General features: G+C 47.4%; 1 protein-coding gene and 1 non-coding gene across 7 annotated transcripts in view; both read right to left on the bottom strand.

Moving 5' to 3' along the window:
* LOC135915024 (5'-AMP-activated protein kinase subunit gamma-1-like) overlaps nt 1-21,409 on the bottom strand; it is a 411,044-nt gene that overhangs the window by 339,185 nt on the left and 50,450 nt on the right. The window contains exon 1 of one of the 6 annotated variants that reach the window (XM_065447980.2): nt 3,377-3,839. The exons of the other annotated variants lie outside the window; for them this stretch is intronic. Coding sequence (XP_065304052.1) covers nt 3,377-3,403 — 27 coding nt within the window. The 5' untranslated portion in view covers nt 3,404-3,839. Of the gene's footprint in view, nt 1-3,376; nt 3,840-21,409 lie in introns of those variants that run through there. 6 annotated transcript variants of the gene reach the window in all.
* On the bottom strand, nt 6,273-6,347 carry TRNAS-UGA (transfer RNA serine (anticodon UGA)). The gene has a single exon. It is a non-coding gene; the product is annotated as a tRNA-Ser (tRNA).

Below are 21,409 nucleotides of genomic sequence, written 5' to 3'. Positions count from 1 at the left end.
CAATCCCGTCGTCCTTAAGAAGCACAAAAGTATGTGGCACCGAAGAAAACATCGACCACCTGCTTTCCAAAAACTGGACAATCGGCCGCTTTCTGTACAGGTGCTGCTGGAACACCGCCTCCATCGCCCGTCGACCCATAAAAATGAGTATTGAAGGAACATATGGTTGAAGTATGGGGAACATATGAGTATGCCAGGTTTCAGTTCAGGTAATGGACGCCACCGATCTGGTAACGTTCGCCGCTCCCATGAAGAAACACAAAACGCGCTCAACGGGCTCGGCAATAAGCACGTGGGCTAGGCCAAAATAATTACTACTGTTACGATCTCTTGCTATCGAATAAGTATATTTCTATTCGCGTGAGTGTGTTAACTGTTTTCGATTTAACAAAGCTTTCGATTTCAATGAATGTTCCCGTCAACTTTGTGAAATAGAAGGGGTGGGCGAATACTCGAAGTTTCGAATACGAAATATACATATTACACACTATTTGTAATCGAAAATTAACTATTTGCTATTCTCTAACACCCAAAAGTGACCAAATATTTCGCAAGAACAGACTGTTGAAGACTGGTTGCTTCTCTCTGTCTGCCAAACAAAGTATCGCAATTGATTAGAAGTGAAACAAGGCTAAGATATTTTGAAGCCATGCAGGAACAAAATGGGTAATGCAAGCCATGTTTTCGGTTTCGCGGCGGCAGCCTACATTAAAACCTGCGATTTTTGCTTGCCGTCTATAATATTAGTGTTTCTTGCAGTCTAGTCCTGCAGCAGTTTTATCTTCTACGTTAAAGTCAGTGATGTTTTCTTTCTTGGAACGGGCCTTTTTGCATGTGTCTTTGGCAAGCAAGTCCTTCAACATTTTCTCTCTCTATCTCTCTTTTTTTTGCGTTAACAAGCACTTATTTAGCGTCTATTCATAGAGCAGCCATCCATTCTTGAAAAGCTTGTTTTAAACCAGGCTATCTAAATATATTGAGAGGCTATTCCTGCAGTTCAGCTATTGACAATAGTGATGTGTGTGCGTGTTTCGCTAGCCAGTGCAAACGTGGTACCTAATGATACATAATATTCATACTATAAATATGTGTGTCTGCACTTGACTATACGATATTCGATACTTACTATACTCGTATTCGAAAAAGTGATATTCGCGCACCTCTATTGAACGGGGGCTTTAACCGCACTCGCCCGTTGCAAATCATTGAGACGCGCTGTGCATTTTTTTGCCTTTCTTTTTCGTAGTGTCTTTTTCTTTAACTTTTTTTTTTTTAGCAAAGGAAAGCCGTCGAACAAGTCCGGCCGGTTTCGGCCACTCAGGAAGGCGAGGTTCCATAGTTCGCTGCACAGAGAAAAGCGGCTCGCTACGGATACGACGCCCTTATATGACCCCTGATTACATTAAAGAGCCGTGACACTGTAACACAATGGACTAATCGCGTGTTTACGCTGCTCTCCTGCCGGCGGGCAGGCGGCTAAGAGGATTACTGAACTAGGATTCGCCTCCTCAACTTGCGTTTACATTTAAGTGGGGCACTGAGGAAAAACCTTACTGACACTGTTTCTTTTTTTTTTTCTTCGTTCGCCTCCTTGCAAACTGGTATTAATCCCACCAATGATCTAGAACACTTGGCCGTACGATCGTTACGTTTCTTGGCGTTCTGCCGTTACATTACAAAGGCGGTTTGAACTATAAGGAGACATACGGCCGGGGTGTTTCTGCAAAGACAGTAATTTTTAAAAATCACGGTTGGCAGATAGCCGATGCTAATCCTTGATGTGCACTGCTAAAACAGGCGGACATCATTTACACAATAAATCGCAATTCATAATCGACTAATTAACAAAGTTCACTAATTCAGTTCTAATTAGCCAACAGCACATATTGTAATTTACAAATTGTAGACAGGAAAAAAGATCGCAAGGCGGATTCAAGTAGAACCCATTCTCAGGATGACATCAGTTCAGAGATATTAATTCCAGAACTTTGCGAAGAAATACATTGGCGGGCCAGTTACGTTCGTTCTTCAATGCATAAGACGGTAATTTATGTGCCGTAAAGTAATTAGTTTAACACTTAATTCACGCATTTCTTTAATTAGTCGATTATGCTTTTCAATTTTTCGCGCAAGTAATATGTCTGCCTCTTCAAGCAGACCACCTCAAAGAGTAGCATATTGCTATCTGCCACAGGCAATTTTAAAAATTACTTAGTCTTCGCAGAAACAACAACTTGCTAACTGGAACACCCATATCCGCCGTAAAAGTTGCGGCAAGAAATTTCCCAACGCTTCGAATGCCCGCTGCCTCCCTGTTTGTACGGCTCCAACATTGATGAGGATATCAAGGCCTTAAACGTTTCTGTCAATTTTCTGATGGTTCGTTTTGTTTGAACGCACAAGCGAAACGCGATACACGCGCTAATTTCCGGGACTGCTGCGACCAATGTTACGAAAGCAAACTCCTCGGAAGCGGTCCTTTTCCGCAATTATAAGCTCTGCTTCCGCATAATGCGCAACAGACGCTCGCTGGAAATCCACGCGGTCTGAGATATTGAACCAGACCATCTCACATGGCTTCCGGTCGTTTGTTATTCTTTCTTACTTTTTTTCACATCTTTCAAAAACATGTTTAACCGGTGTGTGCCACGGAAGGCCGCAGCAGAACTCACGAGTCAGTATGCACGGAAAACCCCATTCCACTTCGGTGTTTAAAACAAAAGAGCTTTAAGAAAAGAAATAAAAAAGATGTGTACGTGAATCAGGGGTCTGGCACGAATGATCACAGCTCTTCGAGCAGCTGTGAAAGCGCTTTAACTGTGACCCGCAGCCGTGCTCTGATTCGGTCGCATCCGGGGAACCCGCACACACTTGCGCCGACCCAGGCACGCGCGCGCGCAGCTGCAAAGGCACTCGTCTCGCTAACTACCGTAACACAATCGACGCATCGTGCGCGGCTCTATCCGGGGGGATCCCACACAGCGAGTCTATCACTGGCCTATTGACGTTATACGCGGAATAGGCGCAGGTGGCAGGGAAATTAATGCAAAAGAAAAAAAGAAAAGACTAGCCACCGACGACACGAACATGCGCGTAGCGGAAACAAGAAAGCAAACGAGGAAACAATCGGGATTCTTTCTTCCAACACCGCTCCGTCATCAAGCCCGACAAGAGCGGAGCCGCGATCGGTTCGTCGAGGACGTCGACCTCTCTGCGGGCGGCGCGGGCGACGACCATGCGTGCGAGCGCGGACACCGCGTGCCGCCGAGGAGGGACCGAGAGGCCAGCGACACATGCGACCGGTCGCAGGCGAGAGCGTGGACTCGGCGACCACACGCGGTCCCGCGGGCGGAATCGCTCTGCGCACACCATTTACCTTTAGCGGCGCTTCCATGGCTATCATCTCCGGGCCTGCTTGGAAGACGCGCTGCCCGGCGCTGGCACCAACGCTGTTTTCAGACTCTCGGAGCTCTCTGGCCGGAGCCAAGGCAGCGCTCCACGCGCACAGCACAGACGCACGCACGCGCGCACGTCGGCCCGCCCGCCCGCGGCACCGGGGGCGAACCGCGGGAGCGAGGGAACGGAGAACGAGCACGCCACACGCACACACACAGACACTTCCCCAGTGGAGTTCGAGCCGAGGGAGGAAGCGAAACCGCTGCTGGCGCCAACCAGGGAGACTGTGGTGATGATGATCGCGACGCGGTCGTAGCAGACGCCGTCGCAAACTCCGTGCGCTCCCCCGACGGCACCTGCTTCGTTTACGTCGGTTAAATTATGGTGTGACGGCCGGATTTCCTCTCTAGCTCCCTTAAGCTTCCCCGCGTGGCGCTGGCGGTAACGCACGAACGGACGAACTGCGGAGCTAGAGAAAGAAAAACACGGTCGTACGGCCGGACAGGTTATACCGTGGTCGGAGAGGCTGCGCTCGCTGCGCCAAGCTTCAAACCGGACGAGAGCACGCAGCGTGCTGTAATATTTGTTCGGTGCCGTTTGCCGGTTTAACACGTTGGCTTTGAAATGCGTCACGCTGACTGACCCAGTTTAAACGCGCGTCGCACAATTGTTTCAAAGCCTCCCTGTTTCAAAACATATCACGGATAACACATCTAAATCAGACAAACCTTTACGTTTACGTTTGGTATTCACGTATTGTCGCGACACCTGCTATGTACCAAATCAACTAAAACATGCGCCAAATGTGACAACTCAGCTATAGACACTCTTTGTTATGTGAATGATAGGCGGCGCAAAAAGTGCCCAACAACCGACATTCGCACGCAGAGGTAGTTTCCCAGCTGGCGTCATTCAGATGCTGAGGGATATTAGCGCTTGCGACGCCAGCGCCAGAATGCCTGGAGCGGAAGCTGCGTGCAGGCGCATTAGAGAGCGGCGGGGACTCGGACGTTGAGCGACAGAACTGTGGCGTCGCCAGGGCACCGGCGGGCGCTCTCCCACGGGCCCTCCTTCCCCTCGCCGCCAGAGCGACCCCGACCTCCGGAGGAGATGTTTTCGCGCGCTCAGCCAGTGATCATGCACGAAAGGCGACGCAGTTGCTTTCTCTGGAGCCGAAAACAGCTCGCGTCGCCCAAGGAGGACGCGCCCCCGCGCGCATACACATCTTGCGCGCTTCATTACAAACACAACACGAAATTACTACTACCTGTACTTTGCACGTTGGTAGCTCGATTAGATATAATCTTGGACGTAAGGTAGAGAAATTTTTCCAATATTATCATGCGTAGTACGAGGGCGTGCGTGTTCGGGCGCGCGCTTTGTTTTCCCATGTTTTTGCGATATCCCCATTAAAGTCTGCAGTATCTGAAGATACAGTAAATAACTTCTACCAAGTTCTACCTTGGCGCAAGACCGTACATGAAACTTCTTGAACGTTGTCTCCAATGTCTGGCAAACGAGGCGCGTCTGATCACAGTACCTCGTGTCGCGAACAGCGATGTACAGAGTCCAACGTAGGCGAGGACCAGCAATTGATTCGAAAACTGTTCCAAGCCACTATCGTTGTCATTTTAGTGTTAGTTTTCTTTCTGAACACAAGTTCTCCCAATAAATAGTCAGGTTCTTTATTCGCACTAAGTAGTCTTGTTTGCGGTGCGTCACTGTAACTGCAACGCGACACTGAGCAGCACGAACGGCGCAAATACTTGTGCATTACACTCTTGGCGACGCAAACATAACGTGTACAAACTGCATGAGATTCCAGGTGAAACCGCGTACGGTATTAAATACTAGTCAAAGAGCGAGACGGAGGCCAGACCATTTCACAAAGAAGTAGTATTAATTGACATGACAGAGGCTTTCAGTTCGAAAGGCAAATAACGAGTCAAGGGTTTTCGTCTATGGGAGATACTAGCCGATAGACGCCGATACGCTCAGCGGGAACAAGCGCTACAGAGAGGAAAAGAATAGAATGAAGAGAGCTGCTTAGCCAACAAAGTGACTTCTGTAGATGTCACCAGGGCAGAGTTGGTTTTTAAAGGCGTAGCTCTCTCACAGCTTTCGCAAGGTCGATCCAAGCAGGTCGCGAGGCTTCGGGCACGAAGTGGCTCAGAACAAATTGTCACCGACATCAGCAAGGGTGGTTATGGGCGATTGAAGCGTGACTACGTCAGGAGGGAACAAACGTTCGGAAAGAAAAAAAAAACGCTTTTTAATTAACACGACACACAGTTTCATTCATTCTACGATAACAAAATTCCTAATCAATTTTATATACGCGTGGCGAGGAGAAAAAGGACAACTCAATGATACTTTATGATTTTATACCTTTTATTGCGAAAGCATCTTGTGTCCCTTTACGCGAAAATCCGTCGGCGTCGGCGTGACCGAAAGATGGTACCAAAAATGGCCGACTGCACAAATAGTAAGAACACATCAAGATATGCTCGGATTGACGTCGAATTTCTCAGGTAGGCTCCTGTAAACAAATTTTAGAGACAATATAGCATTTGCGAAATTGAAGCGCGGCAGTCATGTGTTGGCCAACAACTTCACAAAAATTGTCGTAGGTACTACGGCGTGCGGTAATTTGGCTGTGGGCAGCCGTGAACCCACAAGAAAATTAAACAGCGTTTCAGTGACGCTGATCTCCCTACCCCATTATAAAACGCCACCTGCTACGCGCATGCCAATGCTATGACAATTATGAGTTTTTAATTAAGGGAAAATGAGAAATCCACCCAATCGTAGCAATTGCTACAAACAAAACCCATACCGGTTCCTCGAAAGAAAAGCCTCGCCGTTGAAGGAGAATTCGTCCTGGTCCGGGACTCGAACCCGGGACCACCGCCTTTCAGGGGCAGCCGCTCTACCATCTGAGCTAACCAGTCGGCCAGCAGATGGCAGGGCGAAGTCGAATTTGTCAACTCGAAGCAAATGCGAGAGTGTGACGTAATAGTTCTGCGGAAACCCGCAAGGTGTACAGGAAGGAAGGAAAAAGTGGAGAAGGAAAGGTGGGGAGGTTAACCAGTTTAGCTTAACCGGTTTGCTACCCTACACATGGGAGAGGGATGGGGGAGATTAAAGATGGGGAAGGGGGAGAGGGAGAGAGAGAGAGCACAGCACACACACATCGTCCGCAAGGTGTAGAGAATTAATTAAGGGATAACGAGACATCTACCCATTCGTAGCAGCTGCTACAAAGGAAACCCATACCGGTTTCTCGAAAGAAAAGCCTCGCAGTTGAAGAAAAATTCGTCCTGGACAGGGACTCGAACCCGGAACCACCGCCTTTCCGGGGCGGCCGCTCTACCATTTTCCTAATCTACTCATTTTCCCTTAATTACCTCTCTGCACCTTGCGGCTTTCCGCATAACAATTACGTCAATTACGAGTTCCCTTCATTCTCATCCATAAAGCACTTTGTTCATTTGCTGCTATTGTCAAACGTAATTATCCGAGCTGCGGTGCCACCACAAGATTGGGAACGGAATGGAGCACGCTTCGCGTCTATTACTGGCGTCACCATGAAAAAATAAAAATAGGAAGAGAGAAGGCTGCAGTGAAGCCCGTGTCAGCGGAAGCTTGCGCTATTGTAGGTCTGCACTGGCAATAGAGAGGGTGGAGATATCGGCCTCACTGGTGCGCTATTTCATATTTCTTTCGGTATTGCCATAATGGGCCGTCCACATTGCCAAAGTACTGCAGGCTCTAGTGCCCAAGACGACTTTATTTAGAGAAGTTTTTGTTTAGTTAATAATATGACTTTGAGTCCTCAATTCCCGAATTGCAACGTTCACATTGTAATTGCTAATTAAGCAGTTATTGAAGATTGCAGTTATTAATTAAGCAGTTATTGAAGATTGAAGATATCCTTATTAATTATTTGCCATATTTCGCACTATACCGAGTTCCTAGTGGTCACGAAGACACATAACCTGATAGAATATCGGAAGATAACATCGCAAAATTTCCCTTTTTTTTATAAAATTCCATCCAGTTAAAACAACACTGTATTTGTGACATGAAGTCACACAACAACGAAATGATAAAGACACGGTTATCTAGGACAGTTAGTTGTTTTATTCACAAAAATAATACAAATGATACAACTAGGAACACCGTATACATACTGACGATACAGAGACCATTTAATTAATTTTTTTAAGGCACACATTCGTGCAATTATTATGCCCCAGGATGTTGCCAAAGCTGCAGCCTACAATTCTGCGGCACTACACATCTGGTACACCGGGTACATGAGCTCGGGCTGCTGGTTAAGTTATGGGGTTTTACGTGCCAAAACCACTATCTGATTATGAGGCCCGCCGTAGTGAGGGACTCCGGCAATGTTCACAACCTGGGGTTCTTTAACGTGCACCGAAATCGAAATACACGGGTGTTTTCGCATTCCTCCCCCATCGACATGCGGCCACCGCGGTCGGGATTCGAACCCGCGAGCTCGTGCTTAGCAGCCCAACACCATAACCACAAAGCACGCTTCTGCGAGACCGTCTCGCGAGGCCTAGGAGCAGGACACAGTAATGAACGAACACGGTCGTTTGAACGCGCCACCGTTCGCACGACCGTACACGCGAACGAGTCGGACTTCCTCGATTTGTAGCGCGCCCATCGGCACGTTCTTTCGGTAATCATTCGGTTGGGTATATTAGATTGGTGTACAAAAGGCGCAGTAAGTGTCCTTGCGATTATTTGCGCTACTGTGTTGTCACTCCTATGTCCCAAGAGCACGGGTGACACCCCACTGGGTAAGTTACGGACAGTTGCAAGTTAGCTCCCTATATAGACCTTCTAAAGAGTTTTAAGAACTCCCGTATACAGCTTCGACGTCTATGGTGTATTAGCTGCAAGGATTAAAATACGTTTTTGGAGGTTTGAAAAAGGGTATAGCGCTAGGTAGCTTAACACACATTCCAATAAGTGTGTTCGATGCGACGATCTTTTTCCCGGCGAAAGAACAACTCGACGGCTCGTGCTAGCACAGTTCACATTCGCCCAATTAGTACGTCGTTTGGGCGGAGAAGAGACAGCCTCAATTTCCATGTATCGATGACATTTCAGCACATACGGCCGGTGCGTTCGCTGCACGCTTCGGTACAGGTCGAGATCTCTATACCGCATATTGCCTCTGTTTACGATATCTGCGGCTGCACAGCTGCAGCCAGAATGCATGTAGTGCGTAACCCGCGGCATATGCAGGGCGGCCGCATCAACGGCGGTAATAAGGCGCTTTACAGCCCTCAGCTGGCGTTGCCCCGACGCGGCGCAGACATGCGGCAGCCCTGCGCCGGAGGCGGTGATGAAGCAGGCCAGTTTTTACTGCGCACTTTTCGATACGACCCACTTGCCCGCTCCGCGAGGTCCTGCAGCACCCCCCCCCCCCTGTGGAGCACGTAAAACCGCCTACCACAAGCGCCGCCTCGGGATGGAGGCTCCTCAAACGCATATATACATATATAAAGACAGCAAAAAATCTTCGCAGGCTCTGCCTTGTCGACGTTCTGATAGGACGAAAATTAACTTTACTGCTCCTTCTGGGCCTCGCGAAACATTCTGTTTGAGCCCCTGCACAGACTTCGCAGAGTTCCCTCGTTTATTTTTCTCCGCCTTAATGCGCTTCTTTACTGTGTCTCCGCGAACTTCCTCTCGAATTTCAACGGGGATGGATTGGAGAACCTGGCAAGGAGCGCACTCGCGCCAAAAATAGAAACACAACGCGACGGGCCATGAAGGAGCGCCGAAGAGAAACAAGCTTAAGGGTCGTAATATGATTTCCAACAACTACAATTTTCGTGGAACACGAGCGAACGCCTTTCACAAAAATGTGAAGTGACATTATCAAGCCTCCGTTGTAGGGAGTTCCGCGTCCACATTTTTGCTTTCATAGATCTGATCTCCCTATACTAATTTCTTCCTTTTGCAACGAAACTGAAGAAGCTTTCTTTTTCTTTTACCATGCTGCCACTTTCTCCGCATAATGTTTTGCTTACTTCCAACTAACGTTCAACGTTATCGAAATCAAGCCTGTTGTCATTTGGTGCGCGTCAGCTCAGTACCACATTCTTAGAACGCTAACGCTTAGGTTTACCTTTAGTTACAAGTAATCTATTACATAAATGTTACTAGATTACTAAACCAACTTGATAATTGTGTTTTTGTTAATTTCCGTTGCTGCTATCTTAAAGATTACTGCAACGCCAAATGTCTCGTAGCCTTTAGGTTGTAATTAATATTTTAAAATATAAGTTGTAATTCGTGGCGCAGGGGATCTATTGCATATATTGGAAGTTTGCTGATTACTCTGTCGCATTGCGATGCTGATATGATACGCCCAGCCGGCACTAACATGTTAAATATGGTGTGCGGCTCGCTATAATGTCTCGCTTGTCTCGCTATAATGTGATGACTTCATCATACTGTTTGCAGAAAGCTCTCTTTCAACATGAACCGCAGCAAAAGATTCAAAAGGTACAACTTTTACGATGCATCGTGCTTTCTACACCAATTGCTGCATGCAAGCTGCCTTGTGTAGATGACCTGCGCTAAAAAAGTAGCAAGGCGGCAAACGTACTGTGATCCGCTGTGATCCGGACTGTCTTGGAATACTAAAAATACAGAATTTGAGTCGAAATGTTTATATCTGCTGAACAATGTATAGCGACCGCAACAGAATTTCCGCAATAATCGTTAGTACGAGCATTACCAATACTTGACAGGCTATCGTGTAAATAACTAATTGTGGTAAACGGCAGAACTGTTCAATCAACACTCCACATCCGGTTGCAGGAAGTATTCTGCCGCAGAATATTCTCAGGAAAGCACACTGCAAACATGCCGCAAAATGTATTGCTGTTCCAGTTGAGATATTTTTGTACAGAATGTTGTTGCAGGGCGTGCAGAAACAATACCTGAAACAGCAGCGCACTTCACTGCAGATGGTGACTTCCAATTGCTGGAAAATCGTGCAATGCACAATCTATGTCAAACTGGTACGCTTCGAGTACTGGCCGCCTTCAATACGCTATCACATATCTCCTAAAGAAATGAAAAAAAAGCTAATTAGTAAAATTTTGACCCTAAATAATTGTGTTGTCTATCGCGCAAATTCTTATTTCTGTCGCAGCTATGAAGCTTTCACCGCAATAAAATGTCATTTTGTCTTAAGACCTGCATATTTATTAATTTTATACAGAGTCATGTCCAAGAATCTTGCACATAGCCCCTCCGGCCATTTTCATGAACTTTTTTTATGATTTTTCTTATAGGCACAGCCTTGCACCTCTTCACCCGCGCGTCTTTCTGCGCATGCCCGTGAATTTTGTACATGGCTCCGTCGGCCATCCATTCAAGTTCACTGCAGTACACTAACGGAACTCATTGAGCAGCGCTTAAAAAAAAATTGTATTTCAGGTCACCCGAAGTTCAAGAACTTTCCATTACCTACGTGCAAAGGATATATATTTTTTTCTGATAACATACGCTTTTACGGCCTTTAGTCGTTGTTTCCACATATTCAAGAGAGTATCGTCCTGACACAGCTAACTGACAGTTGTTTAAATTCGCCCAATCTTATGAAATGTAATTTTTGTTAAGTGCTGCTTAGTGAGTTGGGCTAGTGCATTGCGGCGAAGTTTGGCGGATGGCCGAAAGTCGGTTGTCCTATATTCATGGGCATGCGCAGAATGACGCGCTGGTGAAGAGTTGCAAGACTGTATGCTGTCAGGATTGGGGGCTCAATCCCTTCGTCCGTGGTCCTTTGCCAAGATTGGAGTACGGCATGAATTCGAAGGTAGCTGGCCCATGCCGTCGTCCAACTTATTTACGCTGAGATCGTTGATGAAGTGAAGAACTGCTTCTCATCGAGAACGAGGGAAAAGGGGTTTATTTACAGAAATAACTCAGTCTAACATGACTGCTTGAGAAAAAGAGTATTAGTCCAACAGGACTGCATGAGAGAAGTGAACCAGTCTAACATGACTGCTCAAGAGAAGTGCGTCCAACAATCGCACAACCACAGTTTTTATACACTCGATCCGCTGGTCCTACGACGCGGCGGCTGTTCGTTTACACACCACCAACTCGCAGCTGCTCTGAAGACCAGTTTACAGACACAAAGGCACACACATTCCGAAGCCCAAGCGACGGCGTTGAAGGTGGTGCCGTTCCGGAAAATCGACGTTGTCGATCGCGCGTCGCTCATTGTTCCGAGCCACTCCAAACCGTGAGAAGCACAAAAACAAGACGTTCCCGCGGTAGCTTCTTCAGGCGTGTCAAATCAGCTCCGCATTGGGGAACTCTAGAATCATTGTCCACACACCGAATTCGTCCCGTCACCATGTCGAAGGGGCTGGAGGAAGGCGGCGGGTTCCAGCGCAAAGGTCGCTTCTTTGAACGCCTCGCAGCTGCAGCACGGAGAGGTGGAGAGCGGGAGGTGCGCGTCTTGCACCCCTTGTCGTAATCGGGTGGCAAGGTGACAATCTTGTTGTGAAACCCGCCGTTCTTTACAGCGCCTCCATGGCCCCAAAAGTCTCGACTGTCTAGCGCTGACAACCGCTAGGCAGGAAGAGAACGGCTGCTGGTCAGGGGGGGATTGATGTCTTGGCTCGCAGCGACCACTTGTGCATTGATGTCACCGCCCCAAAACATCCAACAAGGACAGGCAACTGCAAAATGAACCCCACAACACGGCTCTGCGCCGAGATGACGTGCATTGGCTCTCACTTTAGACTCGCTAGGCTTCAAAAAAAACAACAACAACATAAGTGCAGAAACAAAAAAAAATGCTGCATTTCACTATGCCAATTTCTGAAGCAAATTCCTGCTGACAAATTCAGCAATCATGGAGGGAATCCTGCTAAATGAGAGGGGATCTTCTTCGCTTAATAAAATTAACACTAGTAACCCTAAAATTTAGGCGGAACCCTCAAACGCAGAATTCAAATTAGCCTGCTCAAACCATCCGCATTGCTATGCAACTTTCCCTTCTTATATCTAACGGAGAAGTTGTACTCTTGGAGAGTGAGGCTCCATCGGAGCAAGCGGCCGTTTTTGTGTGACATTTGATTGAGCCACGTCAGAGGACAGTGGTCGGTCTCGAAGATGAACTTCGCTCCGTACAAATAACACGACAACTTCTGGGCGGCCCAAACCAAACAAGCGCATTCCTTCTCTGAAGCGCTGTAGGCTTCCTCTCTTACATTTAGTTTACGGCTGGCGTAGAGGATAGGATGCTCCTCGTTATCGTCGCCGACCTGACTAAGTACCACGCCCATACCTCTGTCGCTTGCGTCGCATTGAACTATGAATTCCTTTGTGTAGTCTGGCGCGCGAAGCACAGGGCGAGAAACCAATAGCGTTTTCAAACTTTGGAAAGCGTTCTCTTTGTCCTTATCCCAGAGTACGTTACTCGGTGCTCCCTTTCGGAGGGCGTCTGTTAATGGACTTGCCAATTGCGAGTAATTCGGAATGTACCGTTGATAGTACCCCACAAGTCCCAAAAATGAACGAACGTCCGTTTTCGTGCGCGGCTGAGAAAAATCTCCAATCGTAGCTATTTTCAGCTCAGCCGGCCGTCTCATGTCCTGACCAACAACATGGCCCAGATAAGTAACCTGCGAACATCCAAACCTACACTTTTCCGCTTTCATCGTTAAGTCAACTTTAAACGTACGAAGCCTCGCATTCTTGTCGTAATAGAATTTGGCGTTCCTTTGAGCTATTTCCATGTTCTTTCCGACTAGTTCTCGGGTTGCGCTTAGCCGTTCCAATAAATTCAGCACGTATTCAACCACGGTTGGACTCTCCCCTCTTTCCTCCCACATCTCTCTTAACATTCTCAGTGGAGAACGGAGTGTCCTCCCATACACTAGTTCAGCTGGAGAGAACCCTGTCGCTTCATGTGGAACCGTTCGCAAAGCAAACAAAGTTGCCGGCAGACAGTTCTCCCAGTCCTCCTTGTGCTCGTAACAGAGCGCACGCAAAGCTCGCTTAAGCACCGAATGCCACCTCTCTACACTGTTTGACTGAGGGTGATAGACAGAACTGTGTATTAACTTTACCCCGCACTTTTGCAAGAATGTGGAAGTCAGTGCGCTCGTGAATACTGACCCTTGATCTGCCTGAATTTCGGCTGGAAACCCAACTCGTGCAAACACTGTCAAAAGCGCGTCTACTACTTCGGTGGAGCTGAGCTCTTTCAAAGGGATTGCTTCTGGAAACTTGGTAGCCGGACACAGCATGGTAAACAAGTACCTGTAGCCTGATTTTGTTTTTGGAAGAGGCCCTACCGTGTCTATTACAAGCCGTCTGAAAGGCTCTGTTATTAAGGGCACTACCTTCAGTGGAGCTTTCCAAGTCTCTCCTGGTTTACCAGAACGCTGGCAGGCGTCGCATGATCTTACAAAGTTTTCTACATCTTTGAAACAGCCAGGCCAGTAGTATTCCATAAGCAATCTTTCCTTTGATTTGTTTATGCCTAGGTGGCCGGACCACCCATTTCCATGACAAAGACTCAAAAGGTCCTCCCTATACTTAGTAGGTATGACTAACTGATCTAAAATCTTACCCTTTCGATCTCTGTAATGCCGATACAACAATCCTCCTCTCTCATGTATCGTTACGTTGCGCCTAGCAATGCCTTCTTTAGCTGTGTCACGTAATTTAGCTAAGCTCTCATCATTCTTTTGCTCGGCTGCCAGTGACTCTCTATCCACGCGTAAGAGTTGATCAAAGTTCTTTGAGGCCGGTGATAACAACGACCCTGTCTCGCTTGTGAGCGCGTCTGCTTGCTCTTCCTGCAGGCTAGAACTCTGACACTCTAGTGCTACGCTCTCATTGAGCTGGTCAACTGGCAGGCTCTCCTCAACTGTTCTTTTGTCCCTCGGGCCTAGCTCGGATTCGGGTATTGAAGCTATCCCCTTTTCTGCTTCAGCTGGAGGAGCTTGAGCATTTTCAGCCGAAAGCGCCGCAATCTTACGAGCTTGGCCTCGGGTCAATGCCTGTACTATGCCCTCTCCCAGTTTGAGCCCTCTGTCACGCAGTAACTGATTCGAACGATTCGAAAAGATGTAGGGATACTGCAGTGACAAAAATTTGGAAACTGCAGCCTCAGTCTCTAGCTCCCCGAATGGTCCACTGATTTTGACTTTGGCCATGGGCAGACACACGCTGTGTTCTTCTACAACCTGTTTTATCCATGCTACTTCTCCGGTGAAGTCCTCTACCATCACGTAAGACGGATGGACAATGTCCAGCGTGGCGGCACTGTCTCTTAGCACTCGGCATGGTTTTCCATTAACTTGCAGGTTGTGGAGATATGGACTTAAAAGTTCCATATTCTCATCCTTTTCCTCCACGTAGGAAAAAACTACGCTAGGCTTCTCGCAGTTTACAGCTATATGTCCCAGTTTGTGGCATTTGTAACAGCGAATTGGTCTGACAGATTCGAATTTTCTTTTCTGTTCTTTTTGTGCGGTTTCTCCGTTAACTTTCTCCTCGCTCTTTTCTGCGGGCTTTTCCGCCATGTCTACAGGCTCGGATCGTCTAGTTTGCGCACCCTTTTTGAACGGAAATGGCTTCCGCGGTCCATTTCGACCGTCCCAGTTTCCCTCCTCGGCGTTCAACTTTCTACGGGTTGCGTACTCTTCGGCTAATTCAGCCGCCCTTTCCACAGTGTTTACATTACCTCTATCTTGCACCCACAGTTTCACAGCTTGGGGGATGGTTTTGTAAAACTGCTCTAGACACATGCATTCAATGATCATGTCTCTGCTGTCGTACGCTTCCGCGCTTTTAAGCCACTCGACTAGGTTGGCCTTTAAGCTATATGCAAACTCCGGATAGCCCTCGCTATCTTTCTTGCCTGTGCTCCTAAACCTTTGCCGAAAAGCTTCGGCTGAAAGGCGGTATTTCTTCAGGAGACTAGCCTTAACTTTTGCATAATCATATGCATCCTGCACACTCAGTCTGGCGATTACTTCCGCCGCCTCACACGGCAACATAGACAGCAACCGCTGTGGCCATGTACTCGGGCCGAAGTTCATCTTCTCGCAAGTCCTTTCAAAATTGCTTAGGAACAAGCCTATGTCGGTCCCGACCTCAAATGGCTTTAATAGCCTGTCCATGCGGTATGATTCTGCCTCACTTGATCGTCCTAGAGCGCCTTCACTTCCTTGAGACAACTCCAAACGTTTGCTTTCAAGTTCAAGTTGCATTTTTCTTAACTCGCGATCTTTATCGCGTTCCTCCCTTTCTTTTCTCTCTCGTTCTTCTCTCTTTTTCAGAAGTTCAAACCCCAGTTCAATTTCTTCCTCACTGGCCTGTTCGGAAATGATATGCAATAATTCTGATTTTAGCATTTCCTTACGTACATCTAGGCCCAGTTCCTCACCAACAATCAACAACTCGTCTCTCAGCAGTGTCCTTAATTCCATGACTGCTGCTTTACTGCCTTGATTCTGCTCTCTAAATCTAGCTAGTAAAACACAACCTAGCTAACACACAACAATCTAGCTTCCCTACTGTTCTAAACAGAACAACCACAAAATGAAGCCTAGAAAGTCAAAGCAAAAACCAAGCACTCACCGCAGATACAGCACCATGTCGCAAAGTCCATCCTACCGCTGTCAGCCAGTTGTCAGGATTGGGGGCTCAATCCCTTCGTCCGTGGTCCTTTGCCAAGATTGGAGTACGGCATGAATTCGAAGGTAGCTGGCCCATGCCGTCGTCCAACTTATTTACGCTGAGATCGTTGATGAAGTGAAGAACTGCTTCTCATCGAGAACGAGGGAAAAGGGGTTTATTTACAGAAATAACTCAGTCTAACATGACTGCTTGAGAAAAAGAGTATTAGTCCAACAGGACTGCATGAGAGAAGTGAACCAGTCTAACATGACTGCTCAAGAGAAGTGCGTCCAACAATCGCACAACCACAGTTTTTATGCACTCGATCCGCTGGTCCTACGACGCGGCGGCTGTTCGTTTACACACCACCAACTCGCAGCTGCTCTGAAGACCAGTTTACAGACACAAAGGCACATACATTCCGAAGCCCAAGCGACGGCGTTGAAGGTGGTGCCGTTCCGGAAAATCGACGTTGTCGATCGCGCGTCGCTCATTGTTCCGAGCCACTCCAAACCGTGAGAAGCACAAAAACAAGACGTTCCCGCGGTAGCTTCTTCAGGCGTGTCAAATCAGCTCCGCATTGGGGAACTCTAGAATCATTGTCCACACACCGAATTCGTCCCGTCACCATGTCGAAGGGGCTGGAGGAAGGCGACGGGTTCCAGCGCAAAGGTCGCTTCTTTGAACGCCTCGCAGCTGCAGCACGGAGAGGTGGAGAGCGGGAGGTGCGCGTCTTGCACCCCTTGTCGTAATCGGGTGGCAAGGTGACAATCTTGTTGTGCAACCCGCCGTTCTTTACAATGCTTATGCGAAATGTTACAATACAAAAAGAGTACGTGTACCTAAACTAAAGGTTACTATATACCTCTTAATTTATAGGTGCACGAAATTGTGACAGTATGCCCCTGTATTAAACGTTACTTGGGTAAAGGTTACAATTTTATTTCTGGTTTTTAGGTGCTCAAATATGCCCCTTTATTAAAGGTTACTCGAGTAAAGGTTACTATAGAATTTCGATCAGTAAGTGTACAAATTTGAGAATATGCCGTTCTAAGAGTGTAGGACCCCTATAGCAGCTTTCCAGAAGTTAATCGAAGCGTCCGGAAGGTTGCGCCGCTATAGGAATGCCGATGGCGGTGCAGTTTTTTTTTTTTCTTTGTCAAGTATGCCCAGCCAAAATTCTGCTGTAATTTCTCCGTCTAATGCTTCCTTTCTTGATTGTCTAATTTCTTCACTTGTTCTCGTTGTGTTGACTTTCCATCGTGTTCCGAGTGGCCAACCCCATGGCTCATACCTGCCGCGTGTATGAGCCGTGTTTTGAAGCCACAAGGGCAACCAATAACAGGAAAGATTCAGGGGAGGAGGAGGCGGAGGCGTGGAAATACAGGCAATGCGCGGTTAGCGAAATTCAACGAGGACAGATCAACATGCAGTGAGCGGGATATTATTACGTGCCAAAGCTGTACATTAGTCTGCGAAGGACGTCGCGGTATAGTGAAGAACTCGTGACCATCTCTGTTTCTTTATCGTTCACATGCACCTAAGTACACGGACATCTCTTGCATTCCGTCACCGTAAGAGTCGCGGTCAGTAACCGAACCAGCGACCACGAGAACCACATCGCGGCGAGAGGGGTTCTTGGTTTGAGGACAGAAAAGTCGGGTAAACTACATTGCGCGGTTAACTGTCTCTCAAAGAGGTCACATCAACCGCGCTGCACTGTGGAGTGGAAACATTATTACAGCGAAGCTGTCTATGGCTAGGTTCCCGGGATTTCTCCTTCGTGGCGTAACGTCGACAGAAAACTATCATCATCTCTGGCTCATAACCCCAAATGCAACGGGTCATGCCCCGTAAGTCTGACGCTACATGCACTCAGCAAAGTGAAGCAAACAGTACATACATTCTTTGGAATCACGCATACGACATATAGAACAGCATACGTTTCAATAAACACCAAGCTCAAATAAGCATCCGAAGCACATAATTGATGATAAGGCGCTCCTGCGCCCACAGTGTAATGCGAAGCACGCAGCGCTCCCCGCATACGTTTCCCGGTAAAGATTACTGTTGCGCTAGCTGCCGGGGCGACGGCAGCTTGACCGCAGCATACGTAGCAGGAAGTGATGTCACTACACTTTCGTACGTAAAAGAAGAGCCCACCTGGCAGCAGATCTGCGTTGGCTTGTGCACGAAATATGTAGCGGCGCAAGCCAAGTCGCAGGCCGTCGAAGCGTCCCGGGCTAATAATTAGGTACAGTGCATGTGGGTGTTGCCATGAGAATAATTTCAACCTACGTCGCAACGGGTAATCGTTCTAGTTGTCGCTTACAGCTTCGCTCTCCAACTACCTTCACATCGCGGATTGGATACCATTTTTTTCTTTTCCTTTTTCTTTCCTACATGCTTCCAGGTAATGAGCAACGAGAGAGGCTTTTGTTATTTAAGCCCCAACTGTGCGAGCTCGGCACGAGACGCATTTGTACGCCATCTGCTGCGGACTAACCCAAGCACAAGACATTTGCGGGAGCTTTCGCTAAGACGATCGGGACTACGCAACGACCAGCACGCTGGCTGCAGCCACGTGGATTAAAACGAGTCTAATCGTAGAGGATTACTCGACTTACTGCCTGATGCGAGATGGCACATTTATATCGGCTTCCTTTACTACGCCTCATCTCATATGGCACATGGCATTATTTGCTAAAGACAGCCCGCTTCGAATGGAGAAAAGGAAGGAAGTTCTCACTAAGTAAAATGTGCGAGAGCGGTGTCTAAAATTATGTCACTCGTTAGCACGAAAAACTGCTAAGAGAAGCACGCAAAAAAGAAGAAATACAATAACAAAGGAATACTCTCGCGTTAAAAAAATAATAAAGGCAAGGAGAAGGTAGAGAAGAAGGTGATTTACTTGATGTTTACGTTAGCATTACTCGTTGCTGTCGTTTAAAAGCGGCCGCCTCTCAACCGTGACACGAACGCCGCGGTTGCCCTAAACAGCGCCATGGATGATGGCGCAGGCGTTTGACCTTGTTAACAAAAGCGCACGCCAGTACTCGGAGCCGGCCACATGTTTATCGCGCCGGAGCAGCCACGAGAATTATACTCAATGTTCCGCAACTTAATTTACGAGCGCCCACGGCATAGGTGCTGCTACTGCCGCCATCACGGTCGCTTTCTTTCGTTCTTATACTTTCCGTCTTGTTTGGAAACGTGTTCGCGTCGAACAAGTTCAAACAAGCTTTTTTTTTTTTTAATCTTTCCGTCTACTCTCTGCCTCTTCGCCCTTACGCCACGCTTTTGCGCGTGGAAATAGTATCATTACAATTGTTATTTTACCGCGCCTGAATAAACCGCTATATAGGAATATTTCTTCTTCATCAAACTTCACCACTAGGGGAGCTAATTAACAGAGTCAGATTCGACAATGCATCGCTGCAACGGCCAAGTCACGATTTACAGCGCTAAGCGACCTCGTAAGAAAAGAGAGGTCTGCCGAACTCTAGAGCATCATCATAATAATGTAGAGCGAAGAGGTCGTGATGATGACAATCGCTGAGGCACGTATACCCATAAGGCGGGACAGTCGGCTCACGCGATTTGTTGGCGGCGCGTGAGGAAGCGTTAGACAAATAACTACTCTAAGGACCAGTAGTGTTTATGCATATTTATTTATAAGTGCCAGAATACTGCCCGATTTCTTGCCGGTTTACAACTGCCCCTTGATACCGTGACGCGGCGGAGCGAGGGCTGCAATGTTTAAATTTCCGAGGATAGTCTTACAGAGGCTTTAACTATTCAGTACTTCAAACATACAATAGGGACATTTAATATGTTGTGAACGTATATTAATTTAATAAAGAAGGCGAAGTGTGAGAGACACAGACGTTAGCGAAATTAAAGACACACAAGCGCATGCGGCCTTGTGTCTGCGGTCTTCCGCAGCAGCCTTCCGCGCACGTCATTTTGGGTTGCTTCACTGTTTCTAATGTCGAACCAACTAACCCAAGCTACCATCCTGGAAAACAGGATTGACACGATTCATAAGGTTTCAGGCAGGACATGCAAGAGACGCCGTATACTTGAGGGGTCCGTGCAGAGTTAACCAACCGGAACAAGTACGCTTCCGCTCATTGTGAGTCATAGACAACCGAGCGAGTGAGTGAGTGTCAAAACTTTGCGCTGTTCTGCTCCCACACGTGACCATCACCTCCTCCCCTCTCCCCCCCCCTCCCCCCCTGCGTCGTGACTTCACGGGACACACGCCTGGCGGGAAGCGAAATCGGAACTGGCTCGCAGAAAAGCTTTTATTTAGCTAATTATTTAGGCCGACCTGAAGCTTGCCAGCAACTTTCTGCAGTTTCGAAATCCAAAACTGATCCAATACCTCCATTTAACGCAAATGAGAAGTCGAAAAAATGTGCGGCAATGAATCAGTTTCCCGAGTTGCTATATATATATATATATATATATATATATATATATATATATATATATATATATATATATATATATATATATATATATATATATATATATATATATATATATATATATATATATACACGATGCGCACCGCATTTAGGCCTTCCATATATTTTCACGCGAAAGGCCGCCTGGATAAGCTCATCCTTCTAGGCGTCCCGCACCTGGTGAGGTGTTCTGAGCAATGTTTTCTAAAGTTAGCGGACATAGGCGTATGGCCACCTGTTTCACGTACAGGGTCAGCCCAGTGAGAAAGGAAACCAACAACAAGATTATGATGATGATGGTGATGGACGGTCTTTAGTGCTCAAGTACCAGTTCTGGCCAAAGGGCGTCAGTAAACAACCAGAGCGCACAGCAAGCGAGTGAGAAATTCTGTCGCTTGTATACTCAGCCGCTGCAATCGATCACTCGCTGCTCTTCTGCGCAAGTACAGTGCCACTAGAAGCACTGCAAGGTAAGTGTGCAGTTGAACTTAAAAGTGGAGTTGGCGCAGTCTGCCACAAAGTCAAAGCGAGAGCAAGCAATGCAATGCACTGTATACGAAGGGCGCGGAAGCGCCATGTCAGTTCGGGTGCATTTTTACTGCGTTATTTTTTAAATCCAAGTAAGAAATTGCCAACCTTTTTCGACGAGCTAAGAACGTCTTTGCAAAGTGTTGGGAAATGCCAAGCTACTCCACTCGAACACGCGTTCCGAGCGTCGGCTCGTGTCGAAAAAAATACGCTGCAAGCCTGACCATGGTGGCGGGAAGCAGGAGCTGACAGCCTGTCAAGTGTCTACGCTTTTAAAACGTATACGACTCTCGGAACAGCGCCAACTTGGA

This window comes from Dermacentor albipictus, chromosome 1, assembly GCF_038994185.2.
Source record: "Dermacentor albipictus isolate Rhodes 1998 colony chromosome 1, USDA_Dalb.pri_finalv2, whole genome shotgun sequence".
NCBI lineage: Eukaryota > Metazoa > Arthropoda > Arachnida > Ixodida > Ixodidae > Dermacentor > Dermacentor albipictus.
The sequence above is the reverse complement of the archived record's forward strand: the minus strand, read 5'-3'. Positions and strand labels throughout refer to the sequence as shown.